General features: G+C 56.4%; 1 protein-coding gene across 2 annotated transcripts; it reads right to left on the bottom strand.

Moving 5' to 3' along the window:
- Positions 1–565: 565 nt before the first annotated feature.
- Positions 566–19,600, bottom strand: INAVA (innate immunity activator). Of its 2 annotated transcripts, XM_054507780.2 has the most exons (10): positions 19,166–19,600; positions 13,084–13,232; positions 12,210–12,334; positions 11,568–11,684; positions 10,623–10,845; positions 7,667–7,720; positions 6,695–6,905; positions 6,324–6,494; positions 3,748–4,435; positions 566–2,452 (listed from the first exon to the last, which is right to left on the bottom strand). In XM_054507780.2, the coding sequence occupies exons 1-10, from the start codon at positions 19,366–19,368 to the stop codon at positions 2,360–2,362; spliced, it is 2,034 nt and encodes a 677-aa protein (XP_054363755.2). In that variant the 5' UTR covers positions 19,369–19,600; the 3' UTR covers positions 566–2,359. The 2 variants fall into 2 exon arrangements, with proteins under 2 accessions (XP_054363755.2, XP_064450099.1); XM_064594029.1 differs by lacking the exon at positions 19,166–19,600 and having other exon boundaries at positions 13,084–13,499.
- Between the last annotated feature and the right edge of the window lie 25 nt (positions 19,601–19,625).

The following is a 19,625-nucleotide window of genomic DNA, read 5'->3' on the forward strand; positions in this document are numbered from 1 at the left end:
ACCCCACCCACTTCCACCCCGTGGTCCCCGGGTAGGAGGAGGGGCCGTGGGCAATCCTGCCCAGATATGGGGGAGGAGACCTTGCGGAGAATGCCTCCTCCTCACCACCCCAAGGAAACTCCCCAGTTGTCCAGCTTTGGAGAAGAGGCTGCTTCTTGTGGGAAGCTCCACTCTGGGCAGTCAAGAGCTCCTAGAACAGCTTCAAGGAGCAGGAGACTCTTAGTCACACATATCACTAACCACGGCCCAGCCGGGCTCAGGGGAAGCCTTTAGGCCTCCCGAAGCTGCCACAAAGTCCCCTGCCGTGGAGAAAGTGACTCCCGGAGCCCATCTCCTCAAGCCCTGGCGACCTACGGAGCTTTGGCAGGGACTGTTCCTCATTCCATTCCGTCAGGGAGGCCAAGGACCCGAGAGCCTCCCTCTGCCACCCGAGCCATCCCGCCGCAGCCCAGGGACCTGGCCAGACCAGCTGGAGAGCGGGCAACTCTGCCATTCCAGGCATGCATCTGGGGCAAAACCTCTGCTCAGGCAACTTGGCACAAAAGAACCCTTCATCATCAGCTCGACCAATCACAAAGAACAGACTTTATTGACGTATTTGGCACTAAAACCCACACAGTTCCGGCCCCACAGCCAAGTACCAGGTGTCATACAGAACCAATAAGTTAACATAAAGGACGCTCACGTGTGTGTGTGGGGGGGTGCTTGGATGTCTCCTGGCTCAGCCTAGGGAGCTCTGGGCGCCCCGGAGGACACGGGGAGGGGAGATGGCTGTACACCAGTGAAAGGGGCTTCGAGACAAAATGAAAGAGAACAGAATCCAAAGTAGGACATTCGAACATAATGGGGCCAGCGCCCACCCAAAAAGTGGGGGAGCTGCAGGATGTGGTCTGAGCGCAGTGACAGAGATGCAGGTGCTTGCCCTCAGGCTCTCCTCTCCTCCCCCAGATTGTTCTGATGGGCCACCTAAGTTCCTCCCTCAGGAACCTGGTGCAGTTGGCCACACTGCCTTCTGTCCAGTGGGGAGAACTGTGTTTTTTTGCGGTCAGGCATCCAAGTTATTGGAGGTGCAAGCTGTTATTTGTAGTTTCTGTCCAAGTCCGGGGCACTCAGAGGGGAAAGGGTTCTGCATGGGCAGAATCAGAACTCAGCTCTCCCTCACCCCACCTTGCCTCCGCTCTGTGCTTTCTCCTTGGAGCAGGAGATCTGAGGGCAAAAAGGCCCAAGGATGAGAACCCAGGGACTATGTGATAGTCTTAGCACACGCAGTTTCCAGGCCTGCTCAAGTCTTAGCACATGGGACAATTAATGACCTTAAGAGTGAGCATTCCCCATATTTGTAAAGATAAGGACTTGTCCACTTTCAGGGAAATCCAGAAATCCAGTCTTAGAGCAGAAGCACAGCTGGGTGAGGAACAGCGGGGGCAGTGACCCCCCACCTCCTCCTATGAGAATATGCCACAAACATGGTGCCTTTCCAAAAATATCCGGAAGGCATTGCTTTTTAGGACTATAATGAAAAGTGATAGAAGGAAGGGTGGGGTTGCAAGCGTTCACGATCCCAGAAAAGGTAATCAAAGTATGAGCTGCCCTCCCCCAAACACCACCGGCCAGCCCCCAGCCTGGGCCTCCTAATGCTACAATCTGGCAAAGCCTCAAATTCAAGGCTCAGAGGTCTGAGTACATGTGGGAGCCCACAGGGCACAGAGAACATATGGTGAGTGACTGTGGCCCCTATGGGGGGGTGCTTATGGGGTGAGGAAAAGAGCAGGGTTCATCCAGGAAGACAATACTCCACCAGGACGTATGATCTTTAACCTACCACTTCACGTGTGCATCACAGAGCACATTATAAAGGGGGAAGAAGATTCTCCCCCTGCCCAGACACCCCTACGGTACCCAGAGAGCTGGGAAATTGGGGGGCAGGGGGGCACACTAGTATTCCTCCAGCTGCAGTAAAGACAGGAGCTGTTCTGTGGGGACATTCTCTGAGCCAGAGGGTAGAGTCTGTGAGGAATCCCGATATGGCCCCCTCTGCCTCCTGCATCCCCTGCCACTGTCAGTCAGACAGGCAAGGCCTCAAGTCCAATAGACCAAGCTCTGGGGAATAAAGCATCATCATATTATTGGGATCCTGAGGACAAATCACAAATATAAATCCTAAGGCCCGGGTTTCCGGAAAAAAAAAAAAAAAATTAAAAAAAAAGGCTCAGCCCCAGCTCATCGACCTGCGATGGGGGTAAAGGAGCTGAAGAAGGCATTCAAGGGTGGGAGGGCTCAGCTCCAGCCCTGCTGTGGAACAGTCTTTTCTGGTAGCAGGGCCAAGGCACGTGGGGCACGCGGTGACACCTGGCCTTGGTTACACCTGGCTGACGATCTCGCCATTCTCAGGCACAAAGACTTGCACGGGGGCCCCTTCGGGTGATCTCCGGGACAAATACACTGTGGCCACCTGCCAGGGTCAGGAAGAAAGGAGAGATTTGTGAGCAAACCAGGTAGAAATGTCCAGACAGCAAATGCAGGCACACCATCCCTGTCCCCGCGGACGCTGACTGGCAGCAACACGGGCCCAGCCGCTCCGCCCCTGCCCCCACCCCCCAGAGGTTCAATGTCCCCCAGTGATCACCCTTCATCTATTTTCCACTCCAGGGGTGTGATAGGCACCCTGAGCTCCTCCTCCCCGCCCTTCCTGGGCCCCCTTCTTGTCACCCTCCCTGTCGGGCAGGTTGCGATGGGCCGGGCCTGGGCTGAGGGCAGGTCCAAGCCGGCAGGAAGGGAAAAGCAAAAGCACGTCCGCTGGAGGGTGCGGCCTGGGACCAGGGCCAGGATGCCAGCTGCAGCCCAGAGAGCTGGTGGGTGGGGGAGGGACGTGCAGCTGGGCCCGCTAGGAATCCTGGGTCTCAAAGAAGCAGCCTGTTGGTAACTTCTGGAGCATACCCCCTGCAGAGCCCTCCGTACCAGGGAGAAAGAAGACAGGACTCCTGTGTTACCCCCACTTCCGGAATAGAGAAACTGGGCCACTGAATCCAGAGTGGACACCCTTAGCTCATGTCAGAGTGCTCTGTCATACCAAGCTGGTCCCTGGCCAATAGTAATACCACTTACTAGTGCTTACTATACACAATTCTCATCATCTTACCCATAATAACTCACTTAAAGGTCATGGCCGTCTGAGATAGACAGCTGGCCAATGATTATCACTTCCCATAGCAGGGCTGAGATTTGAACCCCCCTAGCCTAACCATCAGCCACCCTGCTTCTCAGCCCGGAGGTGTGGAGGGCTGTCAGAGGAAGGTGACCCACAGGCAATCCCAGGTCCTGACTTCTGCAAACACGTTTTCAGACTCCCTCTGTCCTGAGCCTTCAGGTCAGGAAATTTGGGGGTAAATCCGATTATGAATAGAGGCTTATCTGCTTTGCGGATCATCTATGGGGCCGTTAAGGAAAAACGGCTCCGCTCTCTTCGAGGATTTCCTCCACCAGCGTAGTACGTGGGTATGCGCTCTTGAGCCAGAGACAAAATTAGGAGGTGCCCCAGGGGAGTCCCGAGGGCTTTCCAAAGCCCGGGTGGGGGGGAACGGTTCTGTCCTGTCGTCTGTCCGTCCCCGCTGGGAATCGCGCGGCCACCACCCTGTGGGCCTACCGCCTCTCTGCTCCGGGACACCCGCTAGAATTGCAGCGCTTCCCCCAGCTGGAGGCCCCGCCCCCCCGCATCCCCCCACCCCCCCCACCCCGGAGCCGCCGTACCTGTGTCCGGGGACCCGGGGCTCGGCCAAAGCCCTCTCTGCTGGGGGGCAGGCTCCGGACGCGGAAGGCCCCCTGGCGGTCCAGCGAGTGCGGGCGGCCGCTCCGGAGGCGCGCGCGCTCGTGCCACGACTTGAGCTCCTCGGACACGGCCGCCTTGCTGAGCGCGCGGCCCGCGGGGCTGTCCTTCAGGGAGGGCGTCCGCACCACGCGGCTGCGGGAGGCCACCAGGCGCTGCCAGCGCAGCGGCGCCCCGTCCTCGTCGTAGGCGGGGCCCAGGGCGGCGGGGCCCAGGGCGGCGGGGCCCAGCTCCCACTCGGCCGCCGGCGGCAGCGGGCTCTCGGCCACCAGCACGTAGCGCCCGGCCGCCAAATGCCCCGGCGGCAGCAGCAGCTTGGGGTAGAGCGCGCCGGCCGGGCCCCAGACCCCGCGGTGGCGAGGCCGCTCGGGCGGGGACAGTGGCCGCAGGAAGGAGATGTCGGGGCTGCTGCTGCCCGGCGACGTGGGGTGCGAGATGCTGGAGACGTCGGAGCCACTGTCCTCCGAGCAGGAGTGGTAGGCGGGGTGCGGCAGCGGGGGCTTGGTCGGCGGGAAGCAGGAGTCGGGCACGGTCACCGTGTAGTGAGGGGGGCGGCGGCGGGGGAAGGCGCTGCGACCTCGGCCCTCGGGAGCGGCCCGGAAGGAATCCGTCCTGGGGGAGGAAGGGGAGGCGTGCTGAGGCTGGGAGGCTGGGAGGCCCAGGCTCTTCCCTTGGGCCCCGGGGGAGGGGGCCGGTAAGATAAACCGGTGAGGCCGAGGCCCTGCCTCAGCAGAGGAACCATGGCTCCCAGGCCCGGGTCTTGGGTCAAACCTCCCCAAAATAAACACCCAGACACCCTCCTGGCCCTCCTGCGCCATGCACCGTATCCCTCCCGCTGCGTTCACACTTCTGCGGTTTGTGGAAAGGATGCCCCAGCCATGTCCCCTCTTTTCAGCCCCTTGAGGGACCCTGTGTCCAGTGGCATGACACCCCCAGAATCTGTGCGGGCAGACATGGTCGGGTATCTAAGCTGGACCTGTAAAGCTGGGTGTGGCACAGACCATGTGAAGGAAGTAGATGGCCGGCCACCCACAAGCCAAGGAGAGAAGCCTTAGAAGAAACCAGCCTTACCCTGATCTTGGACTTCGGGCCTCCAGAACTGAGACAGTAAAATTCTGTCATTTAAGCCACCCACTCTGGGGTATTTTGTTATAGCCGTGCCACCAAACTAATATAAGGTAGCCTCCTGCAAGGTGCCCCTTCATAAGGGCAGCCGCCCAGGACCTGCAGGGGCTGAAATCCAGCCCTCCCTGTTAATATGGTGGGGCTGGGTCTGCCCAGAGGGGGGCGCCTTTTACCTATCCGCACAAAGGCACTGTTTGTAAATTAGCCCCAGAAGTCTGTAAAATGTAAGATTCATTGCTTGCCTTGAGAGCAGTTGTTCCAAGCTGCACCCTTCCCGCGCTGCCTGATAAGCCCATTTAAACCCACAGAAGAACCCAGCAATCGTGTCCAGGGCTTTCGTGTGGTGTAGCTAACACTGCCTGGCCTAGCTGTCCCTGAGACTCTCACCAAGAATACTGGTAAAACACTTGGAAACAACATCCAGCTGATTCTCATTATTTGCGGATTCTGTCTTTGCAAAATCTCCCACAGCGAAATGTATCTGTGACCTCAAATCAACCCTCACAACACCTGTGGTCATTTGTGGACTTGCACAGAATGGTGAAAACTTGGAGATGCCCACTAGGCACAGTCTCAGCCAAGACGGAATGAGGCAGTGCTCTGACTTGTATAAATATGATAAATGAGTGTCCTCTCCACAGTCGATTTAGTGTCCCGTGTTTCGTATTTTTGTGCTTTTTCTTGGTGACTTCACTATTTAAAACGGCCCCAGAGCATAGTACTAAGTGCTGTCTGGTGTTCCTGAGTGCGGGAAGACTATGGATGTGTCTTTTGTAGAATATACGTATTTGGTGAGCTTTATTTGGGCATCACCTAGAGTGCTATTGGCCAGGAATTCAATGTTAATGAGTCAATAATATATATTAAATAAGGTGTCTTTAAACAGAAACACGCATAAAACAAGGTTATGTATTGATCAGTTGACCAAAATGTTGTGACCAGAAGCCTAACCCGGTATCTTCCCTCGGAGCAGTGATTCGGTATTGCTAATTCAGTGTTTGCAGTGTTTATCGGACATAAAACTACCGCAAATAATGAGAATTGACTGCACATCAATTGAGAAAGTGAATCATCCACTGCTAGTGACCAATAATAAAATAATCTTAAGCAATTGCAAAAGTATCTACCAAGTTCCATATTCTCTCGCCATAAGAGAATGTGGCTAAGGGGAGAAAACATGAATTGCGTTGTGCAGAAAACAGCTTGCTTCACGGCCTCTATTGGGAGGTGCCCCAAGAAGGGATCCTATGGAGAAGCCACAGCACTAGCCACGTGTCACCCACAGTCCCACCTATATCCTAGAAGCCACCACCCTCCAAATGTAAGCTCTCGATGGTGGGTCCCTGCCCCCTGCATCTCTGGGGTGACCTCTTACCTCAGAGACTGTGACTGGCCCCTCCTCCCCTGCATCTCGGGGGTGGCTGGGGCGCTGGTGCGGCCCTGCCGCTGGCCAGGAATGCTGCGGATGGGCACCACGTGGTAGGCAGGCTCCAGCAGCCAGACGCTGGAGGTACCGGGCCCATCCTGTGGCGTGGTGGCTGGGCTGCTACAAAAGGATTAGAGACAGGTCAGCGGCAAGAATGGCTCCAGTGAGGGACTTGAGTTGTGCAGAGGAAGGGGGCACAGTGGAAGGGGACCCCAAAACTCACACCTCCCACCATCACAGTTAAGGAGAGGGGCAGTCTCCCATGCCTTACCCTGTTCGTACCCCTTCCCCCCCCACCCCAGCTTCCTCCCCATCCTGACCTGGACTCGCTATTGGGTTCAGAAGACTTTCTGGGCTTCTCATAGGGGTGGTCCAGGCTGGTCTCCTTCCAGGGGCTGTTCTGGATTGGGGCCCGCTCCAGGGCCCCAGTCTCAGGTCCTGCTGGCTGCAGGCCTTCGAGGCTCTGGGGTGGCAGAGGCCGGGAAGGTGGAGCTGGGGACTCCGGGGGAGGTTTTGGCACCTGGGATTCTTCTGCAGGGGTGAAAGAACCTGCTGAAGGCAGCGGCTGGAAAACTGGCCCAAGAACCTCTGTGGCCCATGCCTTGCTCTTCCTCCCATGGCTGCTTGTCTGGTTGCTCCACGCTGTGGCTCCAGGCCCAGACGCTCGAAGGTGTTTTCTTCTTTGGGACTTCCTCCCCCACAGCTGTTTTATACCTGCCTCCTTCAAGAAGCCTCCCCAGATTGACTCCCCTTAGCTCACATTATTCCACCTTCTAACCTTTGCTCCTACTACCATGTCTGCAGCTAACCATCTGCTTACCGATTTTTCTGGTTCATGCTGTGCCCATGTGTGCTATTCCCTTATTGACCTGGGCACTCCCTTAGGCAGGACTGTGCTACCCTCTTGGTCCACCTTGACCCGTAGCATCCTTAGGGTTTACAAACAGGGTTTTTAATCTATTGAGTGTGTTTCCGTCCCCAGTGCTACCCTCTATTCAAAAAGGGCAATGATTGTGGCCAGATGGCTCTTAGGGTCTAACAAGTGCATACTGAAATAATGTCCCAGGGTTCTGTTAGAATTCACTTTTTCCTTCCCTCTCAAAATGATCGAACTTCTAGATTGGGAAAGGGTCAGCACGTCCCCACCCTCAAACGAACATGCGCAGGGGCACATAGAAATTAGCATCCAGTAGGAGCGGAGACCCTGAGCCCAACCTGGCACCCCTGCCAAAGCCCTCCATCTTCCAGTAGGAGCCCAGCCCTGACAGCAATCCCTAACTACCCCTTCTCACCTTCCTCCAGGAGCAGCCCATCTGATAGAGAGCTGTCATCTGAGGCACTGAGCTCTGGGAAAGTCAAAGGGGAGAGAAGGAGGTGAGGAAATCAACCCATACATCTGGGTTAACCAGCAGTATGACCCCACCCCTTCCTGAGAACATCCCTTACCAGGAAATACCAACTGTGTACTAAATGCTATACTGGATATGAATTTATTACTTAGAAGTCAAAAAAAATCAGAAATCAGGAGTGAGAAGACAGGAAACCTGATTTTAATCCTGGCTCTGCCATTAGCTATGCAACCCTGAGTAAGCAATTTCAACGCTCTGGGCCTCAACTTCCCCATCTGTCAAAAAAGCTGGGGCTTCCCCTGGCAGGGTCTCCTGGCAATGGAAGGGAAAGGCAAAGTGTCCTTTTGGAAGGCGCTTGGGATGAAAGTTACTTTCCTAACTTTTCTAGTCTTCCGAGATCATAAATACAACTCAAGGATCCTGTATCTGAGAAGTCCTGCGTTACCAGCACCACAAGCAGTGCAAAGTGGGAATCTGAGCTACGGGGCTGTGGGATCAATTCACATTGGTCTGGCTGGATACGGAAGGTTCTTCCATTGGCGATATGGCAGGGCACCTGAAGGAAACGGGAGTGTGATATTTCTGCACGGTACAGCAGCAGCTGTGACCCAAGAAATCCGGGGGAACTTCTATTTGCCATTGGCCTTGAACAAACTGAAACTTCAGACCTTGAGAATACTCCTAATGTGACCTGGATGGAATTCACCAAGTATTTTCAACTTTGTTTGACAACAGTGATGAGGGGACATCAACAACAGCTAAAATTTCTATTGTGCCAAGACTTTTCTAAGTACTTCACATATATTAATTCATGTGATCGTCATAACCACCATGTAAGGTAAATACTATTACCATGTAATGGCTAAAAAAACCGAGGCTTGGAGGAATTGAGGAACGTGGCTTAGGTCAATCCACCAAAAGGTGACTGAGTCAGAAGTCATACCAAGACAGGCTGACCAGAGTCTGGCTCGGCACCACTACCATTTATCGGCTCTCCTGTTCACTGGCATCTAATGCATAAGTCATTATCCAGAAAGTTCTAAGAAAAGTAAACAATTCCAGCCATCTTGAAATCCTTTATAACAAAGGATTGGCAAACTGGGGGTCCTGGGGCCAAATCCAGTTACCTGTTTTTGTTTTTGTTTTTTAAGATTTTATTTATTTATTTGAGACAGAGAGAATGAGATATGGAGAGCATGAGAGGGAGGAGGGTCAGAGGGAGAAGCAGACTCCCTGCCGAGCAGGGAGCCCGATGCGGGACTCGATCCAGGGACTCCAGGATCATGACCTGAGCCGAAGGCAGTCGCTTAACCAACTGAGCCACCCAGGCACCCAGTTACCTGTTTTTATAAATAAAGTTTTACTGAAACACAGCTACAGATTTGTTTACATCATGTCTGGCTGCTTTTGAGCCACAATGGCAGAGTTGAGTGGTTGTGACAGAGACTTTATAGCCCATGAAGCCCATGAAATATTTACTCTCTGAGCCTCTACAGAAGTTTGTCAACCTTTGCTCCACAACTTAAATGAAATAAAAACTCTACCCGGAGTAGTTCTGAAACCCTGTGAGGCATACTGCCCCGGGAGCTGGGCCGACGCCTGAGGAGCCAGCTACCCCATGCTGTGCTTGGCTCATACTAGCCTTTGCTTTGGGGTTCAAATGAGGAGACACGCTTTCATTGAATTCTGGTTCTCTGCCTCTGATCTTTTACAAAACCCTGGAGAATAGAGAGTTTTATTTTCCACAGATGTCAAGTTGAAGAAATTGTGGGACTGTTACTGTCATGGTCCAGCGATGCAGCCGGGGTTAGAGTGTCTGTTTTGGTTTGACTCTATGGTCTGGGAAGAAAGACATCAGGTCCCATCATCCCTAATCTTCATAAAAACAAGCAGATCATCGGCCAGCTTCATTAGCCCAAAAAAGTGCACTACAAAGAGGGTAATCTGGAGACCCATTGCCTTTGCAGAGGAAAGGCCGCGGGTGGAGAACATCTATCTGCAGCCAAACGCAAGCCGTTCCTGCAGGCTGCGCCCTGTCTCAGCCACACTGCCCCAACCCAGCCCCGGATCAGCCTCGCCCTGCCCTCGGTCCAGCAGAGGCCGCGGACTCCCCAGGTGGGGAGGTAGCTATAGAGATCATACCCACAAACTGAGCATTCTCAAAGGCTGCACTGGGTGATGTTAATTAAAATGAAATAAAATTTAAAATTCAGGTCCTCGGTCACATCAGGCACATTTCAAATGCTCAGGAGCCGCTCTAGCGGCTACCATACTGGACAGCACAGATACAGCACATTTCCATCATCACAGAAATTCTAATAGACAGCACTGCTTAAGGCAGGTGTTGGCAGTCAACGAACGCATTCTGAGCACCTACTACAATTAGAGGTGTGTGTCGTGGGGAATTTCTCCTCAAGTTCACTGTGGTAAATGAGTTTAACACCTGACTGCTCCCCGCCACTTGCAGGGTACTCGCTAAGTACTCCCACCTGGCATGATTAGTAATTATCCTAAACTGAATAGTAGCCCTGGCTACTGCCACTGAGCAGACCCCAGGAATAAGCTCGAAGTCAGCCTGGGGAGCACCTTCCTGCCCAGGAGGCCTGCGTGAGGGCGGTGGATTTTGAGGAGGCTGAGGAAGGAATGGGATGCTTTCTAAGGAGATGGGGGAGAGGGTCTCACGGACGGAGAAGCCCTTTGCCACGGCGCGTTGGGGCTGCACACGGTCAGGAGGGGGTGGGGGGGACCGAGGAAGCAGGCTTCCGGCGACAGCCAATTTGGGACATTAAACACGGTGCTGGGCGCCAAGGCAGCTGCAGTGGCCCCGGGCCTCGCCCCCTGCCGTCCCACGTAAGCTCACGCAGGGCCCGGGGCCGCGGGACGGGGGCGGCCGGCTCACCTCGGCCCAGGGGCAGGGCAGCGGCGGAAGGGGGCCTGCTGGTGCGCCGCTGCTCGCCCAGGCAGCGCTCCAGCTCCCTCAGCTTCTTCTCCTCCTGCAGCATGGCCTGCTTGCGCTGCCGCCGGGCCTGCCTGCCGAGGTTCTCCTCCCGGCACAGGCGCCGGGCTGCCTCCGCGATCTGCAGCTGCAGGGCCAGCTCCCGCTCCAGGCTGCTCAGGGGGTCCTGGGGGGAGAGGCCGGGGGCTCACTCGGGGAGGGCAGGTGGCCGCGCGGGGACACAGAGAACGGCCCTGACCCCGTGCCCCGGATACTGACCCTAAGCCCGGGACGCGCAGACAGCAGCGGCCGCGGCCAGGGGGCAGAGGGTGGGGTGGTGGCAGGTGCCGAAGAGCAAACCTGTCGGCCTGAGAAGCGGGCAGGGGGACCCGCCCGCCCGCCCGCCTGCCGCCTGCCGCCTGAGCCAGGCAGAGTGCAAGCCGAAGTGGGACACTTGCCCTCCTGACCCCAAGGGTCGGTCAGGCAAGCCCAGGGGAAGCTTGCGGCCTTTCACACCACGGGGAAGGGATCCTAGGGCCCGAGCCGCCCCGCTGCCTGCCCGCCACGATGAGGAGGACAGCCCTAGGGGCCAGAATAACCTGTTTAAACAGGCCATTGCCTCTCTGGGCTGGCGGTTGAGCTCTTCACTGATCTTCTGCCTACCGGCGACCAGACCCAGTGTCCTCTCGAGTTCCCAGCTCTCCCGGTTCCTGTGGCGGCACACCTTCCCCACGGCCATTTGGGCTACAGGTTAATGGGTGGCCCTCATCAACACGGAGCCAAGCACCCTGAGTGGGTGTGATGGGGTGGAGAGTGCCAAGTACCGGGTGAGGGCACCTCCAGATGGCGAGGCCTTGGCTCAGTGATCAACACTTGGGGGGGTGGAGACGGCCTGCGCAAATTCCTCACCTCTCTATGCAAAGCCCGCTCGTCCAGTTTGTAAGCAGCTCCAATCCTGCGGCGGATCTTGGGGGCCTTTTCGCCTGGTTTGAGGGGATACTCTGCTGGCAAGACACCCGTCAGCTCCTGTGGTGGAAGCGAAGTCAGCCAGGCCCCTCTCCACCTGCCCAGCCCTTGGCCAAGCAGGGGTAGCCAATCCCCTGGGCTCTGCACGCCTGTGCCTGCCCTTCCCCAGAGGCCCCTGCCCACTCCTCACCTCACCCCATCACCCGGGGCGGTCTCACTGGCCTCTTCAGGGCACCCCCTACCTTCCCTCCTCTTTTCCTTCACCCTTCAGATCTCACCTCCTTCAGAGATCTGCTCTGGCCCTGGTTACAGTCCCACACGCACCTCTGCCTACTCCCTCTCCAGCCCCTCCGTCCTTCCCTCCCTGTGCCTGGGGCCCCACCGGGGCTATTCCTTCTTCCGAGAGGTCCAGCGCCCGGGTCAAATGCCGCATACACAGGGACTCCAGGCACCACACCCCGCCCTGATTTCCAGAATACTCCCACAAACGGGGTTCCCTTCCCTCAGCCCCAACATCCCCGAATGTGGCTCAGATTAAGCCCAAGTTTGTTGGGGGGCTGGGGGGGAGCCAGCTGAGGCTCTCACCGCCTCCCTGAGGCAGAGTCTCTTCAGCTCCTCCAGGCACGCCTCCAGCCGCTCTTCCAGGGCCCTCTGCTGTTTGCGCACGGCGTGGGTCAACTCCTTCACGGGGGAGACTGGGCTGTCGGGGCCTAGAGGGCGGCAGGGCACCAGCTCAGGGAAGCCAAGGTGGGGGAGACCCTCTCAGACACTTGCTAACTATCCCCGGGGTTGTGGGGGGGAGTGTGCTCACATGTGCACGTGTGTGCACGCACACACACACACACACAGCCTCATCCCTGCCCACAGATTACAGGTCAGCAGCTGTGGCCTGTGTCGTAACCACAAACACCACATCTCCTGGCTGTCCAAGGTGGCAACATGACAGTTCACAGGGAAGGGCCGCCCCTGCCCCGCAACAGGCGATCTGCAGTGGCGGGAGGGCTACTGGTCGGAGCTCTGTTCTTTCCCTTCCCACCCTCCACCCATACAATTCACTTCTGCCTCCACCACTTCTCCCTCCCTCTCCTCTCTCCCTCTCTCTTTCACTCTCATGTGCTGCTTTTTTCTTCTCTTCTGTTGGGACGAGAACCAGACTAGGCCCACAGACCCAGGCCAACCAGAGACAGGACCTTTCCAGTAGCCAGATAAGATTTTTCTACTTAGTAACCACTAGGGCCAGAGTTGCAGAGACCTGTTCCAGATAGGATCAGACCTCCAGGCCAGACCATCCAGGAAAACTGCAGCCCCTCCGGGATCTAGCCCCCAGCAGAGGCCTCTCCCACCCCTCCCACCTTCCCCCACTCAGCTTCCAGCCACTCAGCCAGGCCAGCCCTGGGGCCTGGGGCCTTGGAGGGTCAGGGCTGGGGGCCCACAGGGCGGGATTCCCCAAACCACTCACCAGACTGCAGGATGATGCCACTGTCGGTGTCGCTGACCTCATCCTTACTCCCCATGGCGGACTGCTGGGAGGAGGGGGCACAGAGTAGGGAGGGGTGACACCGTTCCCAACCTGAGCCAGGATGTGGCGGTGGCCTGCAGGTTCCCCAGCTTTTAAGAGAACAATAAAACCAGCTGTAGTTGAAATCCCTTGGTTCCACACACAGCTTAAGTAAGGATCCGACGTTTGAGGGCAGGGCGAGAGGAAGTGAGGGCCGGCTTTCGGGGGCAGTCTGGGGTACGGGGTTTCTCAGTGCTGGGGGTGCTGCAGAGAAGGCTCTGTGGGCCTCACCAGCAAACCTATATTCAGGGGGCTCTCTGGGCCCACCCTAGCCTCCTGCTGCCTCCTTCTTAGTGGCCACAGAGACCACTGAGACTGGGGAGAAGGATGAGGAAAAGAGAAAGAAAGAGGAGGAAGAGGAAAAGGATAATAAAGATGGGTGGGAGGACGAAGCAAGGAGGAAAGGAAAGCAGAAGGGGAAGATGTCTTCTTGGGGCACAACCATCCCCATGGGGCAGACTATCCTCAGCCCAAGAGCCCAAGAGGCATGAGGCCTGTCCCACTGCCCCAGTGGGTGACAGACAGCACTGGATACTGTGGGTGGGCACTGGGTACTCGGCCAAGCCCCTGCTCCAGGGCCCTCAGAGCCCGGGCTGCCCTGCCCTCTGGACCAGGGTATTCATCCAAAGGCAGGTGAAGGTGCCAGAGAGCTGTCCCCAAATCCCTGAAATAATTCCCAAGCCACTATGTCTAGGAGACCCCTCAAGGAGGTGTCGGCCGGGATCCCCCATACCCCACAGCCAGGAGAGACCCAGTGTGTGTGTGTCAGGGTCCCGGCTGGCCAGGGCCTGGCAGCTGTTGGCTGGAGCAGAGGTGGGGAGGGGCGGGCGGAGCCCAGGCAGGCGGTCTGGAAGGAGAGCCCAGCCACCTCCTCACTGAGTCAGCCCATTGAGCAACAGTCCAAAAGTCCTTCAGAGTTTCTGTCTGGAGCTTATCCTGCCTCCCTACACACAGGACTACAGGGTGGAGGAGGTGGGCTCCACCCTTCCACCATCAGCCACCGGCCAGGAAAGCAGGCCTTGGGAAAGTTGAGCACGAAAGCAAGGTGAGGAGGAAGAGAAAGGACTGCTGGCAGCCCGGTCCCCAGGAGGACCTCTGCCTCTCGAGACTGGAAGAGCAGAAGCGATCGAGCGCTTTTATAAACCTCCATAAACCACACAGCCCATCAGAGTACCGTGAGCAACAACAATAAAAACATAGTGCTGAAAACAATCTGTACCTGCACTTTGGAATTTCAGTTCTCCAGGAAAGTCTAGAGAATGGATGGTAGGATAAAAAAGAAAAGAAAAAAGAAAATTTATGTGGGGCCTTTGCAAACATGCCAAAGAGAGAGACTAGCCCTTGTTCTGGAAACCCAGAACAGGACACTTAGTGGAGAGCTACCTGTGCGTGGCCCATCCCTCCCGAACCTTCATCCCTCTAGAGATGAGAGCAGGACCAAGGGGCAGGCAGCTCACCCAGCTCCCCCGCACCACAGGCAGCCTCTAAGCCTCCCCAGCGGCCAGGGGCAGGGCTCAGCCCGAGCTAGGAAGCAAGGCCCTCTGAGCTCGCATGGTGAGCGCATTTTGCTTTGGACAAGGGAGGAGGTAATGTGTGAGTGAAGCCATTAATTAGTCACACTTGCTAATTAATTATTAACCACGAAGACGTTGCCTTGGGAAGTTGTGATAACTCAGCCCTGCTTCCCTCCTTGACTGTTGCAGAGCGTAGAGTCACCCGGACAGAGGGGTGGGTGTGAGAGGAGAGCCCCCACGCCGGCACGCCCCCCTCTCCTCCAGCATTCATTGCCAGGGTCAAGGGGTTGGCTGTGGCATTCACAGTGGCCCCAATCTGATGCTGGGCACACTCGGGGCTAACTTGTGGCACAAGTAGAGCAAAGAGCACAGCACCTGAAGTTGGGAGACTCAAGTCCTAGTTCAGCCACTGCCCATGCTGTCCTGAGAGAGTCGCCTGGCCTGGCTGGGCCTTCTTCCCTCGTAGGCACAAAGATTAGACAGTGTCTAGGGAAGTCCCTTTCGGCTCCCCTCTCTGAATCTGGACCCCCTCGGACAACATCAGGCTGGGCAGGAACCCCACACGGCCTTGTAGCCGTCACCCTCCTCCCTGCCTAGCTCCCGCCTCCATCAACAGGGCAGAAGTCTCTGGAGCCTGATGTTTCAGGCATTGCTTTCTGATAAAGGCAGTTTGGGGCACATGCCCAACCCCTTCCCAACACAGGAATCCCTCCCCGCCCTCCAGACCCTCAGCCCCCCCCGCGGCAAGCCCCAGCCCTGGGTCCTAGCAAGCCGTCCACCTGACTGAACAACATCCCCGGGAAAAGGCAGAGGAGGAAAGAAGAGGCAAAGAGGGAGGAAGGGAAACACTAGCGCAGCGTCCCTCAGGCTGAGACACTGAGGAGCCCCCCATCACAAATGCACCCCCAAAGTCAGCTCCTAGGCCTCTCCCCTTCTCCTGTAGAGACTGAGGCCTGAGAACTACAGCAAAACCACGGCAAGGGGCTCCTCATCTGGGCCCACCAGCAACCCCTCCATCATCCCGTGCCCGAGACACAAGGAGGGAGGCGGGGGGGGGGGGTGCCAGCTCCTGCAGGGGCTCCCCCCGCCACCACCGGGGCCAGCCTGCCCCTCAGCCCCAAAGACCTGCTCCACCCTGCCCTGCCCTCACCTGCTTCTGGGGTCCGGGCCAGGATTCCGGAAACACCCGCTGTTCCCAGGTCAGGGGGCTGAGGGGTGTTGCATGCCGCCTCAGGGTGTCCCAGGCCACAGGCCAGCCTCCAGTGCTCCCTCTCTGACCTGGCTCCCGCTCTCCACTCGCTGCCGATGGCCTCCCCTCCCTGTGGACGGTCCCGCCTGCCGGCCTCCTAGGCTGCCTGCCGGGCCAGGGGAACCAGGTGACTTGTTAGGACTTGAGTCAGAGGGGAGGAGCAGGTGAGCAAGTCCTTCCCTGAACTAATCCTGCTGAGGCTGTTGCCAGCAGGCAGCTCTGGGGCCTCTGCACTTCCGGGGGTGGGGAGGGGCGGGGAGTAGGGAGAAAGGGGCTCCCCATGGAGGAACCCCAAAGAAGGCAAGAGGGGTCATGTCTTCATGGCCTCAAGGGACTCTAATGCAACACGGTGAGCGGTTAGGTGCACAATTGCCCTCCTGAGCCTCCTTTTCCCTTTCCAGAAATCAAGGCCTGCAAGACCCCCAGAAGTAGGGTGAAGGTCCACTGTCCATGGGGATACCAGCAAGAAATTGACAAGTGACAAAGAAGAGGTCATTGCTCTTTCCATACACTGAAATGGAAACCAAGGCCTGAGTTTGGCTCTCCCAAATCAGGTTTCAAAAAGCTTCGGGCAAGGCAGTAACTATGGAACCCCAGAGGGGAAGGCTCTAGGGTCCTAAAGAGAGCAAGGGTGTTCTCTCTTTCCATCCTAGACATGTCCCCCCAGGATCATCAAGGCCTATTTATTACTTGCACGCATCCCTCAGTAGGGTCCGTGGAGCACTAAGCTGGACCCCAGTCCTGTCCCCTGCTCCACAGGAGAGCCACTGTGACACTAGCATCTAAGTCCGCTCCCCGAACGTGAGGGATCAGAGACCAAAAGGGAACCTGTTCTCTACAGAAAATAAACCTCCAGGTCTCCCACTCCGTCGATCCTCAAGCAAACCAAAAACCGTTCACAACTTAGCCCATTTCACTGGGAGAAGCAAGGGCTAAGGCCACCTGTTGCTACACCATGGACAACACGGAGACATACTGTAAATTAAGGACTACACCCCTCAACGTTTCATCCCACCATCTCCCTTTCTCCCACTCTCTGATACTCCCACTGCGCCCCTTAACCCTGGGGTATCGGCACCTCAACATCTCTCTGGATTGCTTCCCTCCTCCAGCCCCATACGTCCATCCCCACCTCCTAACCCCATCCCCTTCCCCAGTCCCCAGGGCCCGGATGATGGAAGAAGTCTGCTCCACCAAGCATCTCCTGTGGAGCTGAGCTGTGTCTATGACTCTGTCCCCAGAGTCCATACACACATACCCCGCTCACCTTCACATTCCTATACACACCCTCTTTCCAAACAATGCCAGCCCCAGAGTCCGCCAGGCTGGCCACCGCCTTCTCTCGCCAGGCTGAGGCTGAGGGGCCCCAGTAGGGGGCGGGCCCCTCCTGTGATGTGGAGCCAGCTTTCAGTCTGGTCTCCCAAAAGAGCCTGCAGTCCTTCCCTCCTCCTAGTCCTCCCCATCCCCCAATAGGCTTGTCACATTCTTTCAGTGACAAACAGAGAGAGATTGACTCAGTGTAACTGGTCCCCTTCCTCCACCTTGCCCACCCCCCAGCTCCAGGTAGGGGTTGATGGAAGTTTCTAGAACCAGCTGATAGCATGTATTTTAATGCCCAAAAGGAAATTAAGAGAACCAATTATACTGAATACAGTTCTAAAAACAGAAAACATGGTAATATATACGCTTCTTTATTAACATTAAACAGGATCCAGCAGTGAGTAATTTCATAGAAGTGATGAATGTGAACAATACTTCAAGCCAGTTACAACTGCAATGTAATGTAAAACTATCTGTGAATTCTATTAACGGCAAAGTCACAGGTGCTGCCTATGGTTTCTTGCCTTCTTAACTGAAGACAATGCTAAATTTTTGTTAAAGGTTGGTGTGCAATGAAAATATTTTTTTCCCATCTAAGTTCACAAACCCTCTGAATTCTATCCACAGATGCTTTGGTGCCCAGGACCCAGTCAAGAACCCCACCATCAGGGAACCCCCCATCTCTGAGCTCAGAGGAGAGAAACACAGATAATCCACTCACTGCATTGATCCCCTGGAACTCTCAAAAACCCCTTCCCTTGTTCCCTCAAATTCACATGCAGCATTTCCTGACCAGCAGAATGTGAGGTTTGGGATGGGACCAGCAAACCAACTCTCCCAAGAACCCCAGATCCAATGGGTCGGATCTCACTGTCTGCCATGTCTGTCAACTCAAACTACCAAAAGGGAGGTGGGTACCCCAGAAACTGGCCGGGAACTTTGGGGTTAAGTGCCTCCCTCCCAGCCAGCCTAGGGGATCCAGAGACTGATGGATGCCCTGCCCCAACCCCCAGAGCATCCACACCAAGACCACCACTTGGTGGTGGAGGAAGTGGTTTTCTTGAACGGTGTCAGAGTACTTGATATCTGATCGTTGAAAGGAGAAAAACTGCATCTCTTTCAGGTTTTCACTTCCCAAGCACAAGCCCCAAATCAGGAAACTTCCACACTCCCTAGACATCCACTCCAACATTTTTTTAAAGTCCCTTCTTTAAGTTTCTTCCCGTAGGTGAGATTGGAAGTTGTTTAAAGCAAGGGCCTCATCCTACCATCCTCACATTGCCACCAGCACCCAGCCAAGTAAGTCTCAGGCATTCCTAAAACCCCACTTAATGAATTAACAAAGCAATGGTCAGCGGCCGGAGTCAACGGAGCAGAAAGAAGCCAAGTAGCCCGGGACCCTCTAGGAGAAGGCTGGTGGGAGAGGGCTCCTGAACTGTTTTCTTTCTCCACTCTTTTCTCTTCCCACTGGGAAAGGTGTTCGCCTCCAGCAGGCGATGGTGGAGTGGGCTAGGACAGGAGAACTCCACTCTAGCCTGGAATGCGCCCTGAAATCAGACCTCTAGGCTTTCCTTAAAAAGGCCCTTTGTCCGGTCCACCCTGCTCCCCTCCCCCACCGCGCCCTCCGCATCCAGGCGGCCCCAGACTTTGCTCCTTTTGTTTGGCTGCTTTCTGGCTTCCCGGAACCTGGCCAGGGGATCCACAGGCATGGGGAAGGTCGGAGGAGAGGGGTTGAGGAGTCGGAAATGTGCACTTTGGGAAGGAACTTGAAATTCCCACCCCTTTCGTAAATTACTCCATTCCTTGTAGGGCCAGTTCCGCTAAGGCCGAAGACCATGGGTTCAGGAGCTTGAACCCCCCAGTTCACCCGCGCTGCGTCCCCCTAAGTTTTCCCCCTTACCTGTCCCATGGAGCTCTGGCGCAGCCCGCCTGTCCCCGCGCCCCCCGTTCCTGCCTCGCAGCTTCAGGACCTGTTTGTCCAGGCCATCTCCTCTCTCCCCGAGTCTCCCCCCGGCCTTCCCTCCCGGGAGGTATTTCATTTAACTTCGGCATTTGCAGCATCCCAAATGTTAAAGATCCCAAGACATCTGTCCCCTGGGGCATACCAAGGCCCAGAGGAAAGAGGGGAAAGACGCAAGAAGGGATTCGAGATTCCGAGCCAAGAGTCGGGGCGGGGCCCCCGGTCGGGGTGGTAAGATGCCAGCAGGAATGCGTATCCTTGGGGGACCCCGCCCGAGGGGGCGAGGCTGCCCCCTTCTCCCGCTCTGGGACGCGGGCGTGGCGGGACACCCCCCGCGCTGCCAGTTTCCGCCGCCCGGGCGGGAGGAGGCTCCGCGCTCCGGCCGAGGGCCGCCTTTCAT

This window comes from Mirounga angustirostris, unplaced genomic scaffold (assembly GCF_029215605.1).
Source record: "Mirounga angustirostris isolate CCGP_5_RB_7025 unplaced genomic scaffold, mMirAng1.0.hap1 SCAF_6, whole genome shotgun sequence".
Classification (NCBI taxonomy): domain Eukaryota; kingdom Metazoa; phylum Chordata; class Mammalia; order Carnivora; family Phocidae; genus Mirounga; species Mirounga angustirostris.